The sequence below is a fragment of the Pleurodeles waltl genome, chromosome 10, assembly GCF_031143425.1.
Source record: "Pleurodeles waltl isolate 20211129_DDA chromosome 10, aPleWal1.hap1.20221129, whole genome shotgun sequence".
Lineage (NCBI taxonomy): Eukaryota > Metazoa > Chordata > Amphibia > Caudata > Salamandridae > Pleurodeles > Pleurodeles waltl.
In genome coordinates, this window is record NC_090449.1 from 31,481,135 (window position 1) to 31,508,525 (window position 27,391).

The 27,391-nt window shown below is 43.6% G+C and overlaps 1 protein-coding gene across 1 annotated transcript in view; it reads left to right on the forward strand.

Moving 5' to 3' along the window:
- TBC1D25 (TBC1 domain family member 25) overlaps positions 1-27,391 on the forward strand; it is a 92,608-nt gene that overhangs the window by 26,864 nt on the left and 38,353 nt on the right. Inside the window, exons 3-4 of the mRNA XM_069209547.1 lie at positions 11,336-11,490; positions 24,561-24,685. Coding sequence (XP_069065648.1) covers positions 11,336-11,490; positions 24,561-24,685 — 280 coding nt within the window. The remainder of the gene's footprint in view (positions 1-11,335; positions 11,491-24,560; positions 24,686-27,391) is intronic.

The following is a 27,391-nucleotide window of genomic DNA, read 5'->3' on the forward strand; positions in this document are numbered from 1 at the left end:
TTCTTTTTGTTTTGTTTTTTGCTTATTTTTTCTTTAATTCTTTGCTAGTAGGGCGGGAATTCCTTGGTACAAGGTACAACTCCATTAGATCAATGCCAGCTTCAGCATGTCCCTGAGTAAGCTTGCACAGTACTTTGGAGGTGACAGTGGCTCCCATGGGATTACTGCAGTACCATGGTACCCGTGGCATAAACATAAATATATTTTATTGTACCTTTTGGCACCTCGGAGGTGGTGGGGGGTGCCTGTGGGTCACCTGTTGGCCACCCTCCCTACACTGCCCCATTATACATGATTTTCAAAATCTTTTCAGGGACCAAGGCAGAGTCCTTTAGTCCTATAGTGGCGGTCGCAGCATTTTTTTATTAGTTGCAGCCAACCAATCGAATTGCTCAGTACAGCCAGTCCCATGGTAATGAAATGGTCGACAAGAGGAAAAAGCTCCATCAGCCGATTAGAGGACCCTATTTATTTAGATTTCTGTACCACAAGACTATATATATATATATTTTTTTTTTTGATGGCATGTGTAGCTGCAGATACACATGCTGTGCACTGTTCCTGCCATCTAGTGTTGGGCTCGGAGTGTTAAAAGTTGTTTTTCTTCGAAGAAGTCTTTTCTAGTCACGGGACCGAGTGACTCCTCCCTTTCGGCTCCATTGCGCATGGGCATCGGCTCCATCTTAGATTGTTTTCTTTCTGCCATCGGGTTCGGACGTGTTCCTCTCTTCGCTACGTGATTCGAATCGGGAAAGTTTAAAAATCATCGAAAATCCGTCGGTATTGTTGCGTTCAGGACCGGTTTCCTATGGATACATGGGAACCAACAAGACAACCGCTTTGGCTGCCCTTTGGGGCTTCCGCACCCAGCTGAGGCCTGGTCGGCCCGGCCACACCCGTCGTCGAAGCCTCATGGACCGGACCCACTTCCATTTCTGTCCGACGTGCCACCCCAAGTATCCTTATACAGACCAGCATTGGGTCTGTAATCTGTGTTTGTCACTGGAGCACAGAGAGGATACCTGTGAGGCCTGCAAGGCTTTTCGGTCGAAGAAGACCTTGAGAGATCGGCGGGCGAGGCGCTTACAGATGGCATCGAAATCGACAAAACACCTCAACGTCGAGGAGGAAGAGATGGCTATCTCTATCCAGGGTTCGGAATCGGACGACTCCGACGGAGACCGATAGCATGCCAAAAAGTGAGTACTTCTGCCCTGACCCAACCCCAAAGTCAGTCAAAAAAACAGAAGGCCTCGGGGACGCCACTGCCTGAAGGCCATGGCTCGACCCACAAGAAAAGCGGTGACCAAGTAACATCTTTGGCACCGAAAAAGGCCAAGATTGTGCCGAAGTCTTCTGACTCGAGTCGAGAAACCGGAGTCGAAAAAAGTCAGAATCGACTGGTCAAAACCATTAAACCTTGAAAGAGCCTTTCGGAGCCGAGACCAACCATGACCATGGGTATTTTGGTGCCGAAAAAGCTGGCTTCGGAGCCGAAAAAGACTTCTTACACAGAAGAACATGGGCTCTCCAAACAACTTAGAGAGGCACAGGTTTGAGCAGGAGCTGGATGTGGAGGACTTTGATTAAAGTCAACCAAGATTATAGATCCAGAAGGATACTGGAAAAATGCAAACTATCCCCACTCTCAAATTTAAAAGGAAATTGGCTGTTCACACAGAGACTGAAACTGTGCAGCCAAGAGCAAAGGTGGTTAGAGAAAGATCACCAACTCCACAATTCTCACCAGAAATATCGCCTCCAAATTCACCAAGGGCAAGGTCACCATTTGGCACCCCAACTGCACAGTCACCCATACATTGTAGGAAGTTGGCTCTGTATGTACTATTTCAAAGTAAGAAATAGCATGCACAGAGTCCAAGGGTTCCCCTTAGAGGTAAGATAGTGGCAAAAATAGATAATTCTAATGCTCTATTTTGTGGTAGTGTGGTCGAGCAGTAGGCTTATTAGAGGGTAGTGTTAATCATTTGTTGTACACACACAGGCAATAAATGAGGAACACTCACTCAAAGACAATTCCAGGCCAATAGGTTTTTATATAGAAAAATATCTTTTCTTAGTTTATTTTAAGAACCACAGGTTCAAGATTTACAAACAATCCTTTATATGAAAGGTATTTCACTCAGGTATCTTAGGAACTTTGAATCATCACAATAGCATGTACAGTTTTAGTAAAAATGTCAATAAGCTATTTTAAAAATGGATACTTAGTGCACAAATGAACAGTTCCTGGGGGAGGTAAGTAAATGGTAAGTTCACAGGTACGTACAACACTTACAGGGTCCAAAGTTGGGTCCAAGGTAGCCCACCGTTGGGGGTTCAAGGCAACCCCAAAGTTACCACACCAGCAGCTCAGGGCCGGTCAGGTGCAGAGGTCAAAGTGGTGCCCAAAACGCATAGGCTTCAATGGAAATAGGGGTGCCCCGGTTCCAGTCTGCCAGCAGGTAAGTACCTGCGACTTCGGAGGGCAGACCAGGGGGGTTTTGTAGGGCACCAGGGGGGGGGTACAAGCAGGCACAGAAAGTACACCCTCAGTGGCACAGGGGCAGCCAGGTGCAGAGTGCAAACAGGCATCTGTTTTGTAATAGGATTCAATGGGGAGACTCGGGGGTCTCTTCAATGATGCAGGCAGGCAAGGGGGTGGGGGCTCCTCGGTGTAGCCACCACCTGGGCTAGGAAGAGGGCCACCTGGGGGTCGCTCCTGCACTGGAGTTCGGTTCCTTCAGGTCCTGGGGGCTGCGGGTGCAGTGTGTTTTCCAGGCGTCGGGTTCCTTGAAGCAGGCAGTCGCGGTCAGGGGGAGCCTCTGGATTCCCTCTGCAGGCGTCTCTGTGGGGGCTCAAGAGGGGTCAACTCTGGCTACTCATGGGCTCGCAGTCGCTGGGGAGTCCTCCCTGTAGAGTTAGTTTTCCGCAGGTCGAGCCGGGGGCGTCGGGTGCAGAGTGGAAAGTCTCATGCTTCCGGCGGGAAACGTGTGGTCTTTAAAAGTTGTTTCTTGGTTGTAAGTTGGTTGAACAGGGCCGCTGTCCTCTGGAGTTTCTTGGTCCTTTTAGATGGAGGGTAGTCCTCTGAGGCTTCAGAGGTCACTGGACCCTGGGGGACGCGTCGCTGTTGCAGTTTTTCTTGAAGTGGGGAGACAGGCCGGTAGGGCTGGGCCCAAAGTAGTTGGTGTCTCCGTCTTCTCTGCAGGGCTTCAGGTCAGCAGTCCTTCTTTGTGTTCAGGTTGCAGGAATCTCTCTTCCTCGGTTCTGGGAGCCCCTAAATACTCAATTTAGGGGTGTGTTTAGGTCTGGGAGGATAGTAGCCAATGGCTACTAACCCTGAGGGTGGCTACACCCTCTTTGTGCCTCCTCCCGGCGGCGAGGGGATCACATCCCTAATCCTATTGGGGGAATCCTCCATCTGCAAGATGGAGGATTTCTAAAAGTCAGTCACCTCAGCTCAGGACACCTTAGGGGCTGTCCTGACTGGGGAGTGGTGACTCCTTGTTTTTCTCATTATCTCCTCCAGCCTTGCCGCCAAAAGTGGGGGCAGTGGCCTGAGGGGCGGGCATCTCCACTAGCTGGGATGCCCTGTGGCGCTGTAACAAAGGGGGTGAGCCTTTGAGGCTCACCGCCAGGTGTTACAGTTCCTGCAGGGGGAGGTGAGAAGCACCTCCACCCAGTACAGGCTTTGTCCCTGGTCACAGAGTGACAAAGGCACTCTCCCCATGTGGCCAGCAACATGTCTGGTGTGTGGCAGGCTGGCAAAAACTAGTCAGCCCACACTGGAAGTCGGGTAGGTTCCAGGGGGCATCTCTAAGATGCCCCAGGGTGTATTTCACAATAAAATGTACACTGGCATCTGTGTGCATTTATTGTGCTGAGAAGTTTGATACCAAACTTCCCAGTTTTCAGTGTAGCCATTATGGTGCCGTGGAGTTCGTGTATGACAGACTCCCAGACCATATACTCTTATGGCTACCCTGCACTTACAATGTCTAAGGTTTTGCTAAGACACTGTAGGGGCATAGTGCTCATGCACCTATGCCCTCACCTGTGGTATAGTACACCCTGCCTTAGGGCTGTAAGGCCTGCTAGAGGGGTGACTTATCTATGCCATAGGCAGTGTGAGGTTGGCATGGCACCCTGAGGGGAGTGCCATGTCGACTTAATCATTTTCTCCCCACCAGCACACACAAGCTGGCAAGCAGTGTGCATGTGCTGAGTGAGGGGTCCCTAGGGTGGCATAAGACATGCTGCAGCCCTTAGAGACCTTCCCTGGCATCAGGGCCCTTGGTACCAGGGGTACCAGTTACAAGGGACCTACCTGGGTGCCAGGGTTGTGCCAATTGTGAAGACAAAGGTACAGTTTAGGGAAAGAACACTGGTGCTGGGGCCTGGTTAGCAGGGTCCCAGCACACTTTCAAATCATAACTTGGCACCAGCAAAGGCAAAAAGCCCGGGGTAACCATGCCAAGGAGGCATTTCCTTACACACATACTGTGCAAACACAGGACGATGCAGATCCCTGGGACCTCTACGACCCACTGGTTTCAGACAACAGTCCTGAGTGCTATCCCTCAAAGACATCTCCTCCAGAGGATAGCACCTCCTATACACAAGTACTAGCCAGGGCTGCGACATTCCATAATGTCACTATGCACTCAGAGCCATTGGAGGATGGCTTGATTTTCAATACCCTGACATCCACGCATGCGTCATATCAAAGCCTGCCCATGCTACCAGGCATGCTTAAGCATGCACAACAAGTCTTTCAAGAGCCGGTCAAGGGAAGGGCCATCACACCGCGGGTGGAGTGAAAATATAAACCACCCCCATCGGACCCTGTGTTCATTACATAGCAGCTTCCTCCGGACTCTGTAGTAGTGGGAGCCGCAAGAAAGTGGGCAAACTCGCAATCATCAGGAGATGCACCACCTCCTGATAAAGAAATCCGCAAATTCGACACGGCAGGGAAGAGAGTGGCGTCGCAAGCCGCCAACCAATGGCGTATCGCCAATTCACAGGCCCTCCTCGCCCGTTACGACCGAGCCCATTGGGACGAAATGCATGATATTATTCAGCATCTACCAAAAGAATATCAAAAACGGGCTCAACAGGTGGTTGAGGAAGGACAAGCCATCTCCAACAACCAAATCAGTTCTGCACTGGACTCTGCCGATACAGCAGCAAGAACTGTAAACACAGCAGTTACCATCAGGAGGCATGCATGGCTACGAAGTTCTGGTTTCAAATCTGAAATACAGCAAGCGGTGTTAAACATGCCGTTCAACCAGCAGCAACTATTCGGGCCGGAGGTGGACACCGCCATTGAAAAAATGAAGACGGACACAGACACGGCCAAAGCCATGGGTGCGCTCTACTTTTCCCAGTATAGGGGAACATTTAGGAAGCCACAATTTAGGGGATGGTTTAGACAGCAACCCTCCGAGGCATCCACCTCCCAAACAAAACCCACCTACCAGTCACAGTACCAGAGAGGGGGGTTTCGTGGTTCATTCAGAGGACAATTCCGAAGAACAAGGGGAAAATTTCAGCCTGCCAAGCAGACCCCCAGTAACAAACAGTGACTTCAAGGTCGCACTTCCCCAACACACATCACCGGTAGGGGGAAGATTAACAAAATAACACAAACATTGGTCAGACATAACCACGGACACATGGGTTCTATCAATTATCCAACATGCTTACTGCATAGAGTTCACACATTTCCCTCCAGATGTTCCCCCGAGAACGCACAAACTGTCGGTACAACATCTGGACCTGCTACAAGTAGAGGTACAAGCACTTTTAACAAAACAAGCCATAGAACTAGTACCTCACTGTAAAAAAGGAACAGGGGTTTACTCCCTATACTTCCTTATTCCCCAAAAAAGACAAAACACTAAGACCAATTTTAGATCTCAGGACATTAAACCTCTTCATCAAATCAGAACACTTCCACATGGTCACACTACAAGATGTAGTTCCCTTGCTAAAAAAGGGAGAATACATGGCAACACTGGATTTAAAAGATGCGTATTTCCACATACCCATCCATCCATCTCACAGGAAATACCTCAGATTTGTCATACAAGGCAAACATTACCAATTCAAAGTATTGCCCTTCGGGATAACAACAGCGGCCAGAGTATTTACAAAATGTCTCGCTGTAGTAGCAGCTCATATAAGGAGACATCACATGCACGTATTCCCATATCTCGATGATTGGCTAATAAAAACACCGGTGTCAAAGTCACACGCAATATGTAATAGATACCCTGCACAAACCAGGGTTTTTCAAAAATGACCAAAAATCTCACTTGCAACTATCCCAAATACAACAATACTTGGGAGCCACACTCAACACTCAAAGAGCAATTGCCACTCCAAGTCCACAAAGAGTTCAATCGTTTCAAACTATAGTGTCAAGCATACAACCAAACCACCAGTACACAGTCAGGTTTGTCATGAAACTACTAGGCATGATGTCCTCATGCATAGCTATTGTCCCAAACGCACGGCTACACATGCAGCCTTTACAACAGTGCCTAGCAAACAATGGACGCAGGCACAGGGTCAACTTCAGGATCTAGTGTTGATGGACCGCCAAACACACTCTTTGCTTCAATGGTGGAACCCTGTAAATTTAAACAAAGGGCGGCCATTTCAAGACCCGGTGCCTAACGCCATTATTACAACAGACTCTTCCATGATTGGGTGGGGAGCACACCTCAACAATCACAATATACAAGGTCAATGGGACAATTAACAAAAACAACTACACATAAATCACTTAGAACTACTAGCGGTCTCCCTAACACTAAAAGCTTTTCAACCTCTTCTAGTCCACACATTCTTGTCAAAACAGACAATATGACAACAATGTACTATCTAAACAAACGGGGGGGAATGGAGGACACTCGTCACAACTATGCCTCCTAGCACAAAAGATTTGGCATTGGGCAATGCACACCATTCGTCTGATAGCGCAATATATGCCAGGCATTCACAATCAGTTAGCCGACAATCTGAGTTGGGATCACCAGCAAACTCACAAGTGGGAAATACATCCCCAGATTCTACAGGATTACTTCCACCGCTGGGTGACCCCAGACATAGATCTGTTTGCAACAAAAAAAAAAACGCAAAATGCCAAAACTTCGCATCCAGATACCAACACCCTCAGTCCAAGGGCAATGCTCTATGGATCAATTGGTCAGGGATATTTTCTTACACTTCCCCCTCTCCCACTCATTCCTTTCCTAGTCAACAAACTGAGTCAAAACAAACTCAAACTAATACTCATAGCACCAACGTGGGCTCGCCAACTGTGGTACACCACACCGTTGGCCTTCTCAGTAGTACCTCACATCAAACCCCCAAACAGACCAGATCTGTTAACACAACACAAACAACAGATCAGACACCCCAATCCAGCATCGCTCAACCTAGCAATCTGGCTAGTCTTAGAATTTGGCTATCTAAACCTTTCAAATGAGTGTATGGAAGTCATTAAACAGGCAAGGAAACCGACAACAAGGCATTGTTATGCTAATAAATGGAAAAGATTTGTTTTCTACTGCCAAGCAAATCAAATTACATCGTTGGATGTCTCCACACAAAACATTGTGAGTTACTTACTACACCTACAAAAAGCAAATCTCGCTTTTTCTTCCATCAAAATTCATCTCACTGCAATCTCTGCTTATCTGCAGATTAAACATACAAAGTCACTTTTTAGAATCCCAGTTATTAAAGCCTTTATGGAGGGACTAAAAAGGATCATACCTCCAAGAACCCCACCAGTACCCTCGTGGAATCTTAATATTGTACTTACACAACTCATGGGCCCACTTTTTGAACCCATGCATTCTTGCCAAATCCAATTCTTGACTTGGAAGGCAGCTTTTCTAGTAGCCATCACTTCACTACGAAGAGTTAGCGAAATACAGGCGTTCACTATCGAAGAACCATTTATACAAGTACACAAGCATAAAGTGGTTCTCTGCACAAATCCAAAATTTCTACCAAAAGTCATTTCACCGTTTCATCTAAACCAAACTGTAAAGCTCCCATTCTTCTTCCCACAGCCAGACTCCGTAGCAGAAAGAGCACTGCATACATTAGACATAAAAAGAGCGCTAATGTATTACAAAGAACAAAATCATTTTGTAAAACTAAGCAATTGTTTGTTGCTTTCCAAAAACCCCATGCTGCTAACCCTGTATCCAAACAAGGTATAGCCAGATGGATAGTTAATTGCATACAGACTTGTTACCTAAAAGCTCAAAGAGAACTGCTCATTACACCAAAGGCTCACTCCACTAGAAAGAAAGGAGCAACAATGGCCTTTCTAGGTAACATACCAATGCAGATATTTGTAAGGCAGCCACTTGGTCTACACTTCATACATTTACCAAACATTACTGTGTAGATGTGTTAGCAACACAACAAGCCACAGTAGGACAGGCTGTACTAAGAACATTATTTCAAACAACTTCAACTCCTACAGGCTGACCACCGCTTTGGGGAGGATTACTGCTTTGTAGTCTATGCACAGCATGTGTATCTGCAGCTACACATGCCATTGAACGGAAAATATCACTTACCCAGTGTACATCTGTTCGTGGCATGTTGCGCTGCAGATTCACATGCGCCCTCCCACCTCCCCGGGAGCCTGTAGCCGCTTAAGTTGCATTAAAATTGTATATATGTAAATAAATATTCCTTTACCACAAACTATGTACATACATATCTATTCCATTGCATGGACATCTTTAGTATCCTTATTCTACCACTTCTACCTCATCGTATGTGGGGAAAACTATCTAAGATGGAGTCGATGCCCATGCACAGTGGAGCCGAAAGGGAGGAGTCACTCGGTCCTGTGACTCGAAAAGACTTCTTAGAAGAAAAACAACTTGTAACACTCCGAGCCCAACACTAGAAGGCCGGAACTTTGCACAGCATGTGAATCTGCAGCACAACATGCCACGGACAGATGTACACTGGGTAAGTGACGTTTTCCATATATATAAAAAAAAAAACATGCTTTTTGAGGACATTTCTAACTTTTTGCCAAGGTTGGTGTATTTTTCGTTCAACTTTTTGTGTATTGTAGAGCAAAGATTCCTGTGGGAATCCTAAAACATTTTACACAAGAAACTCTTTTATGAAGTAACTGCATTTTTGGGCAGTTTTATTTAAAGGCACTGTACTTTGAGTATTTGTAAGGTGGCCATCAAGGGGCAAGAAGAAGCCAGCAAAAAATATTTGCATGCTTATATATTTTGACCCTGCCCCCCCCATGGGAAATCAGATTTTATTTTTAGACACTTCCCCTCCCCCACCCCACCAACTCCAGTTTTTTGCTGACCCTGGCTTGATGGGTCGGTGCAAACTTTCCAAGAAGGAACTGAGGTGGATGAACTTTCTTGGAAATTTTTGTGCATATTCATCTAATTTTGCCAAAGTTATTAGCAAAACAAAAAACTATCTTCCTATGGAAACTTTGACCTAACTACAACTACACAGTGGCAACTGCCTCTGTGTAATATATTTTTATTTATTCTGCTGAAAAACAAAGGTTAAAGGGATTTTATAGTTAGGTGAAAATGTTAGTTAAAACATACCATTTTAAGCTAACAAAGTCACTGAAATTCACCATACTTATCTAAAGTAACTATAACTTGTGCCCCTTTGGAGAAGGCTACAATTACAATATATAAATCAGGCCTATAGGCTTTGTCAAAACATCCACTAATAACTATAATCAAATGTATGTTTATAAAAGTGCACACATATAATAATAGTGATGATCATAAAATAATCTCAATAAAGCATTTTAAAACTTAGAGTATTTTTCTTTTTTAAAAGATATTTTTCGGACCATAAAGCGCAGCCATAGAAACGGCCAAAAGGGGTCCCTGTACTGAGGAGCAGAGTTCCAGCTTCGAGTCCTTTAAACAGTTATGTTTAGCTCACCTGTGGCCATGGATTAAATGACCCAGGAGACTTACTGTGACTTCTTTTTTCTTTTTTAAATGTTTTTGAGGCGCTGCTGCACTCCCTGCAGCCCTTCACAACATTAAAACAATGCATGGTGGTGCCACTGCCACCAACGTCTTCACAGGGCATTAGGTGGTGCTCCTTGGCTGGAGCACTGAATAATAAACGAAGGGTTTCTGATGCATTCTTTTTAAAAATGTTTTTATATTTTGGATGTTCCGGTCCCACTGAGGACACTTTATTTTCACTCTGGGCTGCATTGGGAAGGCGTCCGCAGACCATGCCAGCTCACCAGCCAGTACCGATAATGGGTGGCTATAAGGGCCAGCCAATATTTTTTTTAATATGGAAAACTGCATGGGAACATACATTTTATCTACTTGTAATGCTTCACATTACCATACAGCATTTGTTTGAAACCAGACCTGTTGGCATGACTAATGCGTGGTAAAAATAATTTCTGGTAAAGTTCTCTTTATGTGCTCTGTCCAGCAACATTTGCCTCTGCTGTGGTGCAAGTCACCTTCTATTTGATGAGGTATAATCATAGGAGGTTGAATAATATTTCTGTATTGTTTTCAGTGTAACAGTTGCCAGAAAATGCGTTATTAGTGAGTGGCACGGATACACGCCTAAATGAACCGATGTAAAAATGCCTGATTTGGTTATAAATAAGTTGTATGGAAACCTATTACATCAAGAAACGCTGTAGTGGATAATTAATTTAGTCGGGGGATTTCAGTGACATTCATTCACCCTTGTAAAAACTGTGTTCTTCAAGGGACTGCTGGAGGACTTCCGTTTTTTGACACACTGCAGCTGTGAATAAAGTTTTGTCTGCTTTTTATACAAGCTTCAGGAAAACCTCTACCCTATTATTTTTACAGCAGGTAAGTAGGAATGCGATATATGGTTTGAATTAAAAATATTGGGCGTTGTCCGTGTTATTTTGTTTCCGGGCAGTGTTCAGGTACGTATTTTGTGAAGATCTTCGTGGTGTGGTTAAAACCAGTTCCTCGGTCTCCAAAGTTTTAAGTGGAAAGATAGAGGGATTGCCATAGATACTACTCAAGCTAGTGAAATGATTGATCTCAAACATCCAAGCAATAAGACAATGTTTTTATATTCCCCAAGCTTTTCCAGTGCAGCACCATTCTGAAAAATGATTGATACTGAATAATTTTGTCCAATTTATTGTGATTCTAGATAGTGGTGCTGGCAGATTAGTTCCTGAATTTCCCATCCTTAGTTCTCCTGCAAAATGTACGCTATTGTCAAAGGTATCTATGTGCGTCATTGACTCTCCCTTTTCTTCTTTTTTTAGCAAGAAGAATTTTGGAATCAGCTATCTGGGCCGGGATAAGTTGGGACAGGAAGCTTACGTGTCACTGGTGTCTGACTGGGACCTGGGAACAGCGTTCAGCTGTGCCTCTACACCCTTCCTGCAGCTGAAGGTTGACATCAAGCCCTTGGAAGACAGTGAGTTGCATTTAGATTGCTGAATCTGAATGTAATGGCTTATAGTTGTTCTTGGGATAACATTACGGTCAAATACAGAAAACTGTGAATAAAGCACTGGTGATCTAAATCCAAAGTCACCAAAATCCAAAGTCAGCAACATGCCTTCTAACCTACATCACTCTCCTTTGTTAGGCTTCCTTTGTCATTATAAAGTCTCACGACGATGTGCAGACTCGCAAATAATGAAGAATCAAGTAGAGGCAGATAAGGTATAGCCTGTATCACCCAATAGTGGTACTTTGCCTCCTCTCGCTTGTGAAGAAACTGTTCAGTGGTATAAATGTTCTAGTTAAACAAATAAGCTACTAAAATGCTAAAATGATCCTGCCTCTACAAAACCTTATCAGTCGGGTGATATCGAATCCCACTTCTGACGTTCACGCTCTCTCCCCAGTGTTTGGATGATGGTGGGGGCCGCATGTTATAGAAGAGAAGAAATCTCCTGTCCTGTAGAATTGTGGCTGGATCACTCTTTCTGCAGACTGTTCATGTCTGTCACAATTACAGCAACAATTTCATTCAGATTAGGGTTTGCTTTCATGTGGTACACAAGGTTCTTGTGCAAGTTCCCATTTTTCAGAATTGACTTAATTCTTTTAATACCTTCATCTTGGTCTCCGTATTGCTAGTACGCTTAATTTGGTAGACAGTATTGCTTCGCGCCACATGCACAATTTATGGGGCTCATTATGAGTTTGGCGGTTGGCCCAGCCGGCCTCCAAACTCACAGGGATGAGGCGGCTGTCAACCCTGCTGCCTCACCCACCCCTCACCCCCGCCTTAAACCATATTACGGTGTTCCCACCAGGCGGACCAGCATGAACATCGTATTACAACCTTCCTGCCTGTCAGCCCGGCGGCAACAGTACTGCGGTCCCCGCCATGGAAAGGCTAGCAGGGTCAGGAGTCAAGATAAACACGGCACCGCTGAGTTCATCGCCGCCATGGCTGACCACGAGTCAGAATACCATCAGCCTGTCGGGTTCCATGTTTCCGGCAGCCTGTCGGGTTCCATGTTTCTGGCAATGACAGCGGCCCGGGCCACCAGGGTCGTAATAAGGCTCTATATTTTTATTGTTCACCAGTCCAGAAAAATAGTAGGTGTGAGTTACCAAAATCATGTCAAAACACTGATCATCAGTGAATGTTGTTTCTAGGAAGGAACAGAAACTGCAAGTGTATAAAAATATTATCTAGCTAGAAAGGTCAGTCTTCAGCTGATCAGTTAAATTAGACCATTTCATTATTATCAGTACTACATGGAGTGTCCACTAACTACGAGCACCAAAATCATGACCTATAGGTAATCTTTGTTTTGAAAACTGTCTTTCATACTGTTAGAAATCCATTGCATTGGCCACCTCTGCGAAGCTTCGGAAGTCTAAATCAGGGCCCAGTGTATGTAAGAGGCTTATCTTTCTTTGACCATGGTGGTAGATCTTACCTGACACTACTAGAATTGCCATGAAGATGGATTTTGATTGATGCAGAGGTTGAGAATTCCTATTCATACACGTCAAATGGAATGAGCTCCAGTTTTGCTGGATTGCCAAGTTCAGGATCAATTTGTTCGCTTTCCTGAAAGCTGCACCAGAAACATTTATAGAACTGGATCATATTCAGAACGAGGAAGGACCAGGCAGTAAATATACTTGCTTTGGGCACTCCCTGTTTATTACGTTCATAAATTTGGCAGGGCACTAAAAATGGTTTCATGTAGAGCAAAACAAATGGTTTAGTTAAGAAGATTTCATAGCATGTCTTAAAAAAAAAAAAAAAAAAAAAAAAGTCCTTTTTAATGTTTTCAGTTTTTGCCTCATTTCATTAAGTGCGACTGTTCTTTTGCATGGGTTTTCGGAAAATGTGGGGATTAAAGAATAAAGTTTCACAAAGAATAAAGTTCCATAATTGCAGGTGTTTTGAGTTGGTTGATCAGTTTTCTTTACGGTTTTAAAATTTGAAAATTCAGCAGATCACCAAATATGTTAATCTCCGCTCTTCATAGTCGACATTGTGACTCGCAGGCAGGGTCAAAATATATAAGCATGCGAATATTTGTTCGGTGGCATGTGTAGCTGCAGATACACATGCTGTGCATAGTCCGCCGTCTGGTGTTGGGTCGGAGTGTTACAAGTTGTTTTTCTTCGAAGAAGTCTTTTCGAGTCACGAGACCGAGGGACTCCTCCTACTTTGGTTCCATTGCGCATGGGCGTCGACTCCATGTTAGATTGTTTTTTTTTTTTCCGCCATCGGGTTCGGACGTGTTCCTTTCCGCTCCGTGTTTCGGGTCGAAAAGTTAGTCAGAATCAACGGAAAATTCGTCGGTATTGTTTAGTTCGGTATCGGGTTAGATTGGAATCGATACCGAATCTTGAAGAGCTCCGGTAGCCCTTCGGGGTAATTTCGATCCCCGTCGGGGCCTGGTCGGCCCGGCCGCGTGCAACATCGAGACTGATGGAACGGACCCCGTTCCGATTCTGTCCTAAATGCCACAGTAAATATCCCTATACAGACCGACATTTGGTCTGTAACTTGTGCCTGTCACCCGAGCACAAAGAAGAAACGTGTGAGGCCTGTCGAGCGTTTCGGTCGAGAAAAACGCTCCGAGACCGAAGAGCCAGAAGGTTGCAGATGGCGTCCACGCCGACAGGACAACAACGGTTCGAGGGAGAGGAAGAAACATTCTCCATCCACGAATCTGATTCCGAAGAATTCGACGTCGAAGAAACCGTGAGTAAGACGTCAAAACAAGCATCACACAGAAAAACAGACAAAGCCCAGGGGACGCCACTGCCGACAGGCCATGGCTCAACCCATAAAGTAGGTGACCGCCCATCGGCACCGAAAAAGGGCGAGCTGGTGCCGAGATCGTCCGACTCAGGTCGAGACACAGGCACGCAGCAATCTCTGGACCGAGATACTGCCGCAGAAAAGGGTCGACACTGAGACAGCGGCACCGAAGCTGCTCGGCACAGGGATAGCGGCACCGAAGATGGTCGACGCCAAGAAGGTACGACACCGAAAAAGAGGAAAATCTCTTTGGAGCCGAAAACAACAAAAGACACGGTTTCGGTGCCAAAACGCCCAGCAACCGAACCGAAAGCCAGTTCCTACTCCGAGGAACAATCACTGTCCTCCCAACTTCAAAAACACAGGTTTGAGGAGGAATTACAAACAACAGCTGTAGATCACACGCAAAAGCGGATCTTTATACAAAGTGGGACAGGGAAGATCAGCACCCTTCCCCCAATCAGAAGAAAAAGGAAACTAGATTTCCAACAACAAGAAAAAACACCACAAGCAAAGGTGGTGAAGAAGGTAACTCCACCACCGGCAACTCCTATATCACCGGCACAGACTCCGTCACAATCACCAGCTCATACCATGAGCCAAGATGACCAGGACGCATGGGATCTCTATGACGCCCCAGTATCGGACAATAGCCCTGAGTCGTACCCCACTAAGCCCTCACCACCTGAGGACAGTACAGCGTATGCTCAGGTGGTAGCTAGGGCAGCAGAGTTTCATAACTTATCGCTACATTCAGAGCCTATCGAGGATGACTTCCTTTTTAACACCCTGTCCTCCACCCATACCAATTATCAAAGCCTTCCTATGCTCCCTGGAATGCTAAGGCACGCTAAACAAATCTTTAAGGAGCCAGTTAAAAGCAGAGCAATAACCCCAAGGGTGGAGAAGAAATACAAGGCACCACCCACAGACCCTGCTTTTATTACATCACAACTGACACCAGATTCAGTTGTCGTAGGAGCAGCTCGTAAAAGAGCAAATTCGCACACATCAGGCGACGCACCACCTCCAGACAAGGAGAGCCGAAAGTTTGATGCAGCCGGGAAAAGGGTTGCAGTACAAGCTGCAAATCAGTGGCGCATCGCCAACTCGCAGGCACTCCTAGCGCGATATGACAGAGCCCATTGGGACGAGATGCAGCATCTCATCGAGCACCTCCCCAAAGAATTCCAAAAACGGGCAAAACAAGTGGTTGAAGAGGGACAAAACATATCCAACAACCAAATCCGTTCTTCTATGGATGCAGCAGATACAGCTGCAAGAACTATAAATACTGCTGTAACGATAAGGAGGCACGCATGGCTGCGCACATCCGGCTTCAAACCTGAGATACAACAGGCAGTGCTCAATATGCCGTTCAATGAACAACAATTGTTTGGACCAGAAGTGGACACTGCAATTGAAAAATTTAAGAAAGACACTGACACAGCTAAAGCCATGGGCGCACTCTATTCCCCGCAGGGCAGAGGCACATTTGGCACATTTCGCAAAACTACTTTCAGAGGAGGGTTTCGAGGTCAAGCCACACAAGCCAGCACCTCACAAACAACACCGTCTACCTACCAGGGACTGTATCAAAGGGGAGGCTTTCGGGGCCAATACAGAGGGGGCCAATTCCCAAGAAACCGGGGAAAATTTCAAGGGCCCAAAACCCCTCAAAACAAGCAGTGACTCACAAGTCACTCAACCCCTTCACACAACACCAGTGGGGGGAAGACTAAGCCAGTTCTACAAATCTTGGGAGGAGATAACAACAGACACTTGGGTCTTAGCAATTATCCAACATGGTTATTGCATAGAATTTCTCCAACTCCCTCCAAACGTCCCACCGAAAAAACACAAGATGTCCAAACAGCATATAGACCTTCTAGGACTAGAAGTTCAAGCATTACTGCAAAAAGACGCAATAGAATTAGTACCAAAAACACAAAAGAACACAGGAGTTTACTCACTGTACTTTCTAATACCAAAAAAGGACAAAAGTCTGAGACCAATATTGGATCTCAGAACACTAAACACCTACATCAAATCAGACCACTTTCACATGGTCACGTTACAAGACGTAATACCACTACTGAAACAGCAAGACTACATGACAACGTTAGATCTAAAAGACGCGTATTTCCATATACCGATACATCCCTCGCACAGGAAATACCTAAGGTTCGTATTCGAAGGAATACATTACCAATTCAAAGTGTTGCCATTCGGAATAACGACAGCACCAAGAGTCTTTAAAAAATGTCTAGCAGTAGTAGCTGCACATATCAGGAGGCAGCAAATACACGTGTTCCTGTACCTAGACGATTGGTTAATCAAAACCAACTCGCTAACAAAGTGTTTACACCACACAGATTATGTTATACAAACCCTTTTCAAACTGGGTTTCTCCATCAACTATGCAAAGTCACACCTTGTGCCGTGTCAAACACAGCAATACTTAGGAGCGACAATCAACACAACAAAAGGGATAGCCACTCCAAGTCCACAAAGGGTTCAAAATTTTCACAAGGTGATACAAGCTATGTATCCAACACAAAAGATACACGCAAAGATGGTCTTAAAACTCCTAGGCATGATGTCCTCATGCATAGCCATTGTCCCAAACGCAAGATTGCACATGCAGCCCTTACAACAGTGCCTAGCAATGGTCACATGCACAGGGTCACCTTCTAGATCTGGTGTTGATAGACCGCCAAACATACATCTCGCTTCTATGGTGGAACAGTACAAATTTAAACAAAGGGCGGCCTTTCCAAGACCCAGTGCCACAATACGTGATAACAACAGATGCTTCCATGACAGGGTGGGGAGCACACCTCAATCAACACAGCATCCAAGGACAATGGGACGTACATCAAAGAAAGTTTCATATAAATCACCTAGAATTGTTAGCAGTATTTCTAGCGTTGAAAGCATTCCAACCAATGATAACCCACAAATACATTCTTGTCAAAACAGACAACATGACGACAATGTATTATTTAAACAAACAGGGGGGAACACACTCGACACAGTTGTGTCTCCTCACACAAAAAATATGGCATTGGGCAATTCACAACCACATTCGCCTAATAGCATAGTTTATTCCAGGGATCCAGAACCAGCTAGCAGACAATCTCTCTCGGGATCACCAACAGGTCCACGAATGGGAAATTCACCCCCAAATCCTGAACACTTACTTCCAAATTTGGGGAACACCTCAAATAGATCTATTTGCAACAAAAGAAAACGCAAAATGCCAAAACTTCACATCCAGGTACCCACACCGGCAATCTCAAGGCAATGCTCTATGGATGAATTGGTCAGGGATATTTGCGTACGCTTTTCCCCCTCTCCCTCTCCTTCCATATCTAGTAAACAGATTGAGTCAAAACAAACTCAAACTCATACTAATAGCACCAACATGGGCAAGACAACCTTGGTATACCACACTACTAGACCTGTCAGTAGTACCTCATGTCAAACTACCCAACAGGCCAGATCTGTTAACACAACACAAACAACAGATCAGGCATCCAAACCCAGCATCGCTGAATCTAGCAATTTGGCTCCTGAAATCCTAGAATTTGGACACTTGAACCTCACACAAGAATGTATGAAGGTCATAAAACAAGCTAGAAGGCCATCCACTAGACACTGCTATGCAAGTAAATGGAAAAGATTTGTTTGTTACTGCCATAATAATCAAGTCCAACCATTGCATGCATCTCCAAAAGATGTAGTAGGATATTTACTACATCTACAAAAATCAAATCTAGCTTTTAATTCCATAAAAATACATCTTGCAGCAATATCTGCTTACCTGCAGATTACTCATTCAACTTCCCTATTTAGAATACCGGTCATTAAAGCGTTTATGGAGGGCCTAAAGAGAATAATACCACCAAGGACACCACCTGTTCCTTCATGGAACCTCAACATTGTCTTGACAAGGCTCATGGGTCCACCTTTCGAACCCATGCATTCTTGTGAAATGCAATACTTAACGTGGAAAGTTGCATTTCTCATTGCCATTACATCTCTAAGAAGAGTAAGTGAAATTCAGGCATTTACTATACAAGAACCATTTATTCAAATACACAAAAATAAGGTAGTTCTAAGAACCAACCCAAAATTCTTACCAAAGGTCATCTCACCGTTCCACTTAAATCAAACAGTAGAATTGCCAGTGTTCTTTCCACAGCCAGACTCAATAGCTGAAAGAGCACTACATCCATTAGACATCAAAAGAGCACTAATGTACTACATTGACAGAACAAAACTAATTAGGAAAACAAAACAACTATTTATTGCATTTCAAAAACCTCATACAGGAAATCCAATATCAAAACAAGGTATAGCTAGATGGATAGTTAGGTGTATCCAAACCTGCTATCTTAAAGCAAAGAGACAGCTGCCTATTACACCAAAGGCACACTCAACCAGAAAGAAAGGTGCTACCATGGCCTTTCTAGGAAATATTCCAATGAACGAAATATGTAAGGCAGCAACATGGTCTACGCCTCACACATTTACTAAGCACTACTGTGTAGACGTGTTATCTGCACAACAAGCCACAGTAGGTCAAGCTGTACTAAGAACTTTATTTCAAACTACTTCCACTCCTACAGGCTGAACCACCGCTTTTGGGGAGATAACTGCTTACTAGTCTATGCACAGCATGTGTATCTGCAGCTACACATGCCACCGAACGGAAAATGTCACTTACCCAGTGTACATCTGTTCGTGGCATTAGTCGCTGCAGATTCACATGCGCCCACCCGCCTCCCCGGGAGCCTGTAGCCGTTTGGAAGTAATCTTCAACATTTGTACATTTGTAAATATATTACTTTAACCTTCATTTTGTACATACTTAGTCATTCCATTGCATGGGCACTATTACTAACATACACAACTCCTACCTCACCCTCTGCGGGGAAAACAATCTAACATGGAGTCGACGCCCATGCGCAATGGAACCAAAGTAGGAGGAGTCCCTTGGTCTCGTGACTCGAAAAGACTTCTTCGAAGAAAAACAACTTGTAACACTCCGACCCAACACCAGACGGCGGACTATGCACAGCATGTGAATCTGCAGCGACTAATGCCACGAACAGATGTACACTGGGTAAGTGACATTTTCCTTTGCTGGCTTCTTCTTGCCCCTTGATGGCCACCTTACAAATATTCAAAGAACAGTGCCTTTAAAAAAAGTGCCCAAAAATGCAGTTACTTCATAAAAGAGATTCTTGTGTGAAATGTTTTATGATTCCCACACATAGCTGAAGCTATTCCGTATTCACAATCGCAGTGACGTTTCCCACGATTGAGAAACTGGTTTAAAAAAGAAAAAAAAAAGTGAACTTTTTTCTTTCATTGAGCTGCATTGCATATTTGTTTTAGTTCAGAAGATTTTATTAAAGAATAAAAAATGTCCTAGCTATCGTAATGGAAAGTTTCAATTCTATTAAGGACACGGAGGGAAGGATTGAGCTTCACTTTCTTCATTTTATTCAACAGCAGGCAAGCAAACAGTCAAAAAATGTAATTTCCCATAGGCACTTGGAAAAGGATAACAGTTAAGTAAACATTAATAGCCAATAAACAGTCTCTAGCTCTATTATAGTCTGTCTTCTCTGCTGTCTCCTCCTCTTTCTTCACTGCTCCTGCAACCAAGCTAGGTGCCTCGGATCTCCAGGCTCGTTTATCTTGTTTATTTTGTGTGTTTTTCATTGATATTGCCAGTGTGCTTTAATATTCATGTTATTAGCTGTGCAGCCGCAAGAATGCTTGTTGCTCCTTGGTGGCCTCTCCCTTCATGTTGCTGCGCCTCGGCCCATTGGGGCTGTTGCGGTGCAGTCCTCCGACCTGTAGAGGCCGCCTCTCTCTTAGCGCGACTCGCACTTCTCTCCTCAGGTCCCTGGCCATCACGCAATATCGAAGTGCATAGCAGCGCTGATCAGTGTGGCTGCCTATGCTCGCTTTTGTTTCCCCCTCACGCCTGGAGCGAGGCACCACTTCCCGGGGTCCTTTTTATTTCTTTGTTGAAGAAAGTAAAGCGTAATCCTCTCCTCTGGTACTGACATAGAATTACAGACTGTAACATAAAGATCACCATGTCCATGCAAACAGTTTTTTTCCTGATCAAGCTCCCTTTCCTCCTTCCTCTCTCCAACTCAAGTCGCTATATTCCAAGCTTAATTGGTTAATGTTAGGGAGTGACACCCTAATCTAATAGACTGTGTGATCTTATACAGAGAACTGATCCTGGCACAACTAGTGTTGCAATTAAGCACACGCAGTTTCTTTAAGGTCCACTTTTTTCACTTGTTTTTTGTTTTGTCAAGCTTTAACAATCCCCAATTGGGAAATGTCATCCGCTCATCCACCCATTTACACGTATGGTACCAGTGATCCCAGTTGGGAAAAAAACAGATGTCATCCTATTACATTCCTTTATTGAAAGAGAAGCACAGCGTTTTTTCAAACATGTTTGCCTTTTTAATGGCTCTTAGTTTTATTACTTGTGTCATTAGCCAAACCATCCTTCCGCAGAAGACTAAATATTTATTTCCCAAGTGTTAAAAGTACAGGTGCTATATTCCTTGAAGGAGTCTGATATTGTTAAGCAGTCCTTCTCCATGGCTGAAATATTCCTTTCAGCATTGTCAAGAGGAAGTTTAGGTTGCTGCATGGAGGGTGTTTTTGGGTTGGGGGGAGGTTTTCATGCAGATACCTGTGTGAGTGAATGAATACTTGAGTACTGTGAATATCTTGGACAGAGGTGCCCAAACGCTAAAGAGATTAATGGAAAAACAGGTAAAATTCTAATGTAGACAAGGAAAGGGGAGCAGAACCATATTATGAAAAGTCCTGTAATAGAAAATGGGTCTTTAGGTGGAAGGAAGAAATTTCCAACTTGTGGGTTTTAAATATGCTGCTGTTGCTTGAGAAATAGGGGCCTCCAGGAGTCCAACCTGAGAATTTGGCAGATCCAAGGAAATAAACGTGAGAAAGCGACTCAACACAAGACTCCATACATTTGGGAACATAGATGGCTGAAATGATTTTTCAGGCTTAGCTTGCATACAATTATTGGAGGAGAAAGAGGGCAGCTTTGACAGAGAATGAGTTTGAGGAGTGAAATAAGGATCTGGCAAAGGAGGATTGTTGGATGCATCAATGAATTTGGCCTGAATGTGTTTTGTATTGGTAAAGAACCCATCCTATATTCCCCCAGATCTGTGGATCCTGAAATATTCGAAATTGGGTTTCAACAGTTCCGAAACCCAGTTAAAGGCATCTTTAGGAGGTCAAAATAATACCATTGAGAAAAATGAAGTGCAGACTTCAAGGGTAGCTTTTCTTTTCTTTTTTTTTTTTATTTCTTTTTTTAAGAATTTCATGCATCTGTGTAAAAGCAATTTTTGTTCCCAGTGCCGTGGAATCTATGCCTCCGCCATTGAGATTGCTTACACTTTATTTCAACTGCTGTAGACACGTGTTCCTGCCCTTACTGCTGAAGACAATTTCATAGAAGCAGTGACTTCACGAAAAAGAGAGATTTAGCACAAAGCAATAGTAATTGATCAGAACAGTTCTCACCCACGTTAGCTCAAACTATCGAGGCAGTAGAAGAACAATTAAGAGCACTAGTCAACAAGTCAGCCAAGTCCTTAGCGCCGTCACAAAGACTAGTAAGAACTGGAAATTCTCTCTCTCATATATACACAAGTGTAGAAGTCAAAGCCATTTCAAGTTGTTTGAGTGTCGTGTTCACTAGCAAAGTAATCAGAGATTTTTACAAGCAGGATAGAGGTGGCCAACAGTGGGACCACCGAAATGTTCTGAGCTCTAGATATACAATGAGTGAGATCCAGAGCAGCATATCCTTCTGCTAAGTTAAGTATATCAGAACTGCTCATGCAGTCGGCCCAGATGTTAACATCTCCTGATCAGAAATATTGAGGCTTTTAGAACGTGACCTACCCAGTAGCTTCTTTGGGGTCTTTTAATCCAGCCTGAAGTATTCTTCTCGACTGCCAAAGAGGTTTTCAAATGACAGGCAAGGTATCTCACTTTGAAAAGTAATATGTGCAGGAAGTACATTTTGCAGAGTTTCATTCATACTAAGCCTTAGGTCTTACTAACATATGTTTTGCTCCCGAATGTGTTAAAAAGATTATCCCTCTTCATTTGTACATTTCAGGCTCTTCACTGCTTCACATAAGAGAACATCTTTTGGGTCTTTATTATTGTTACTCATCCCAAAATATGGTCCGGCTCTTCTCTCCCCACCCAGGCAGGTGTTATTTGTCTTTTGTTTTCAGTACATATTGAGGGTTCCAGTTACTTTAAACAGGGTTAGTTTATAAACCAAATTTTGGTAATTCCAGTCTTTCCTAACAATAGTTTGTCTAGGTCTTTTCTTTATCCTCAAAAAATTTAAATGTACTTCATGATAATCACTTGTATAGCTCTTTCAGAGAAGTTTGCAAACAACTTTGTATACATTTACCAAAATATCTTGTAAATTCCGTAAGAAAAATTGTAGTGATCCAAAGTAGAGTCCGATTTAGAATCACAATATGTGCCAACTTAGATTATTAAAAAATATGCAAGTGTGCTTTGAGAACATTTTTTGTTTCCTTGGGCAAGCAGGATATTGCTTGTACTAATGAAATCCTTCGATTATAATAAAGAAATGACTACAGCATGCATACATTGGCTGACCATATTTTCAAGAAAAGTGGTGAGCATGTCCATGGACAACAATTTGTAGAATGTAAACGGAGTCTAGGATAACTTTCAAAGAGTTTTTATAACATCTAGCTGAATTGACAATGTCCTGGATAGAGCCCAGAGTCGAAGTCTGATTTTCCTGAGCAGCAACAGTTGGTTTCATACCTTTTTGACTTTTTTCCACAATTTGTGGAATGGAGAGAGGGAGGTGTGTTTGTCGGTACATGTGTTATTTCCAGGGTAATTACAATCCTAGACTCCAAATATGAGTCTAGCCCCTCCCACCACAGTTCAAACAAATGTACGATAGTTTAACAGACAAATGCAACCCGTTTGATCACCATCTTCATGAATTTGTTTGGCTTTTTATTTGTGTAAGTCAGGACCTGAATTCTTGCAAACGAATCCCGATGAAGACTTGAACTTGGACAGTGCATACTGATCCATGACATTCATTGCCAAGGTCTCAAGCTGAATGCTCGTGGCACCTTTCTTGAACAAAGATTGCCCTTTTGCATTTCAAAATGTCAGTTTTAAAGCAATGACCATCATTACAAGCTGGGCAGAATAGTGTGGTGTATTCATCACACTGAGTAGATACCATTACACTAGAGAGAGTTATTTACTCATTTAAGTGTGATTAATACCACTGTTCAGATTTTTCAAAAGAAAGTAAGTCGTATCTTGCAGAATCACTTTTTTTCCCCAGTCCTTTTCCCCCAGTATTGTCAGGTTTCACCTGCTGGATTATACCAGGGAAAACTGCAAAGGTGTGATAAATTACCTCACCATTCTGATCCCTGTGCAGTCTCCTGTTTGCTCAGGGATTGGCGTTTAGCCCTGAGCTTGCAATGGGGACTATGATGTGACGGTAGCTTGTGGCAAAAACGCTCTTCTCACACCTAGTAAAACCACTACCATCTCGTTTAATTTTACAAACTTCTGATTGCTTTGGTATTTTGTAAGATTATCCTTCTGTAAAGACTCGTCCGCTTCCCACGAGAAATAATTTTTCTAGTGGCAGTGTGGAAGTATTATATACTTTAGCAATGAAAATAGTATTTCACTATTTTTGCTCGGCTGATGGAGAGTATAAACTATATACATATATGTTTGTGTTTTGTATGGGAATAGCATGAAGCCATTTCTATCAGTTGATCCTTATACCTTCTGTACGATTATTAAATGATTTCATGTATGATGGCACTGTGTACATCTTTTAGAAGGCTTTAATTAAAATATTGAAACGGAAAGAAATAATTTGACCATTTAAACTCATCCTACACTTCTTTTTATATTTTTGAGTTTTTTAGTGTTGTCTAGAATGCCAGTAGACTGTCAATGGTTGGCCGGTAACATTGATCTGGTACTCTGATTAGAGGTTCTTTCCCTTCTTTTGTTCAGACTGGGCAGTTAACAGAGAAGAAAGAATGTTACTAAGTTTATTTTCTTCACTGTTCGGATATGCTGACATACTTCGTTTTCTCCCACAGGCCCACTCCTGGAAGACTGGGATATCATAAGTCCCAAGGATGTCATCGGGACAGACCTGTTGTCCGTGGAGAGGCGCTCTCTGGCAGCTGCTGCGCTTCCCTTCACTCAATCCATCATCTCACAGGTGGGAACTGAGGCATGGCTGTCCAACTTTCCAACAAATGCAAATATTTCCTCCTCAATCTAAAGTGTTAAAAATTCACACTGACTGTTGTCCAGGCAGTAGTGCTGGTCGTCCATACTAGACCTTGGAAAAAGGCTGTGTCTTGCTTCAGTTTGGAGAGGGAAGCACAACAATGGCACAGGATTGATTACATCTTCTAACCAGATCTCACATGACGGCTGTATATCCAGATGAGACTCGAAGACCGCTAGATTTCTTTCAGACCCTGGTCCTAGGGTGACATTTACATCTAGGAAAGCTTCTAGCACTCTACTGCTTTCTCCTAACCAGGCTACTTCAGAGGCTGAGAGTAAATGCTAGCTAAACCTATTTATGTTGTAAATCTACTACCCAATAATAATGACGTGTTGATTTTTACAGGTCATTGTGGCAAAAATATTGTTGAAGCAGTCCCATTTATATAAACTTGGAGTCGCTTACTAGTAAAGGCAATGTTTTCCTTACCCCAACAACTTGTATAGTCTATTTTGCTCCCAAATGTAACTTGTTTGTTGAATCATGTTTTTTTTCTTTTTTGCTGGGGTGGAGTGGTGCACTGCTGACTGGAGCAAACTAATGACAAAAACTTAAGTGTATAGGACCCGAATTTGTTTCGAAGACTAAGAAAGGACCTTGAACTGTATCCTTTTGTCAGTTGGACCCACTTTTTAAGCCTTCCACTGACGAGTTACTGGCCTTCATCCGTCCTTGGATGTTACCTATGTTTTCCTTTTCTTTCATGGTCATTTCATGCAGTGATTTTTAACTGCATTTGTTTTGTAGTATGCAAGTAAATGACGGATACCAAACTCTTCATTGTCCAAAAAGGTTCACAAAAGCAGTGTGGCAAAGCTCCAAGAACACTGAATGCTACGGTCTGTTAGCAGACTATGTATACTTAATTTGGGGGTCTCTGGTGTGATTTTAAGAGTGGGGTACTCATTGTGCCCCTCCCCATTAGTGCATAGAGCTCAGGTGAATGCCAGTTTTTGATAACCTGTCAAGGTCCAGACATTCCAGAATGGTTGAGGTATAAAATTATATTGATGAGTGACAGACCGGATGGAAGGTTGTAGTTTTAACATTCACAGCTTTTGCTTGTGGTGAGGAAATGAGCTGAGTGGAACACTCAGTCTAAGCACATTTGGTTATTTGATTGCTAAGCATTCCTTTTTTCTTGAAGTTATAGGGGAGAGGCAGTCAGAGATATCTAGTAATTAGTTGAGCCCACTAGTTGTTCAGGGATCAACTTAATGCAGCCTTTTCTAAAATATTGTATGTAAATGGATAGGATATTTTCTGGTGGTCTTTTTTTAATATTTTTTCCAGTCTTTATATTGAATTTGGTTCATGGATGCTTTAACATTTTGGGACCCCTGAGTCTACTAAGCTGCACAGCATTTTTCACTCTTGGTACCTTGCATCATGGTATACTGTCTGAGAACAGCCAAGGTTCATGAGCCATTTCCAATGGACATGCACATTCTTTGTTAAGCAAAGATTGGCTATTAGGAACATTAGAAAGGTGCCCTTCATCCTTTACCGCATGGGATATTAGAGTATCAGTATAGTGCACTGTATTATTATTATTTTTTTGGGCAGCTACATAGCTATATGAATTACATTTTCCTCTCCCCATCTCTGCTATGCTTCTCTTGGTCAGCAAGATGTTTCTTTCCTTTTGTGTACTTCCTAGACTAGGTCCCACCCCCCTTTTTTATTACTTCCAGCGTGTCTGAACTCATGTTGTGGACCTAACTTTGAAGCATGTGACGTCCGAATGTACCACTTTTACATCCATATCTGCCTCTCTTGTATTACATTTCTCCATCTGATGGATACTTATACCTGCAAATTCCTTACCTTTTGAATTCTCACCAGACTTGATCCTGAAACTTTTACTGCATGCTGGTATGAGGAGCCATTTCACTCTGATCTTGTCCCACTTCTAGAGGTGACGACCACGGCCCACAAATAGGTACCTCAGCACCTTTCTTTCTCTACATAGAGGTAGAGCACTGCTCACAAATTTTTCATTGGTGTTTAGACTTCCAAAATTATCTTGAATAGTGTGCAAATAAGGAAAACCTCTGAAAACAACTGGTTCTTCACTGTAGGGTCATCATTGATAGACATAAACAATGGAATAATTCCTTTCAACGTGTGGTGACTCGAGAACATAAGGGCTGCCTCAGTTCTGGCGCTCCACGCTTCGATCTCTGAGGGAAGAGGACTCCGCCAAAAGCCCTTGTTTCAGCATATTCGAAATACTTTGCTCAACTTGACAGCAATATGTAGACTGAGCGGCAACTTTTCCACCTCATATGTTGTTGTGCCAGTCCATGTCACTCTTACAGTTGTTTAACTGCCCGGAGTAAGCCTCCCAGTGCACAGAACTTGACGATGACACATTCACACGGGGCCATTCATGCAGCCCAACATCGGGAGCAAACCTTGTGAAACCCTCTCTAGCTGGGTGCACAGGAGGACACTGCAAATCACAAGTACTTGCCTGAACTAAAAGATGACGCCCTCGGGTTACTTTAAAGAGCAATGTAGAAACCATAGCACTACTGGGTCATGTTCCTGAACACATGATCGCTCTTTAGGAAATGCTTTCATCAGTGAAAGTAACTCCCTTGCTTCCAATAACTTGGAGGATACTTT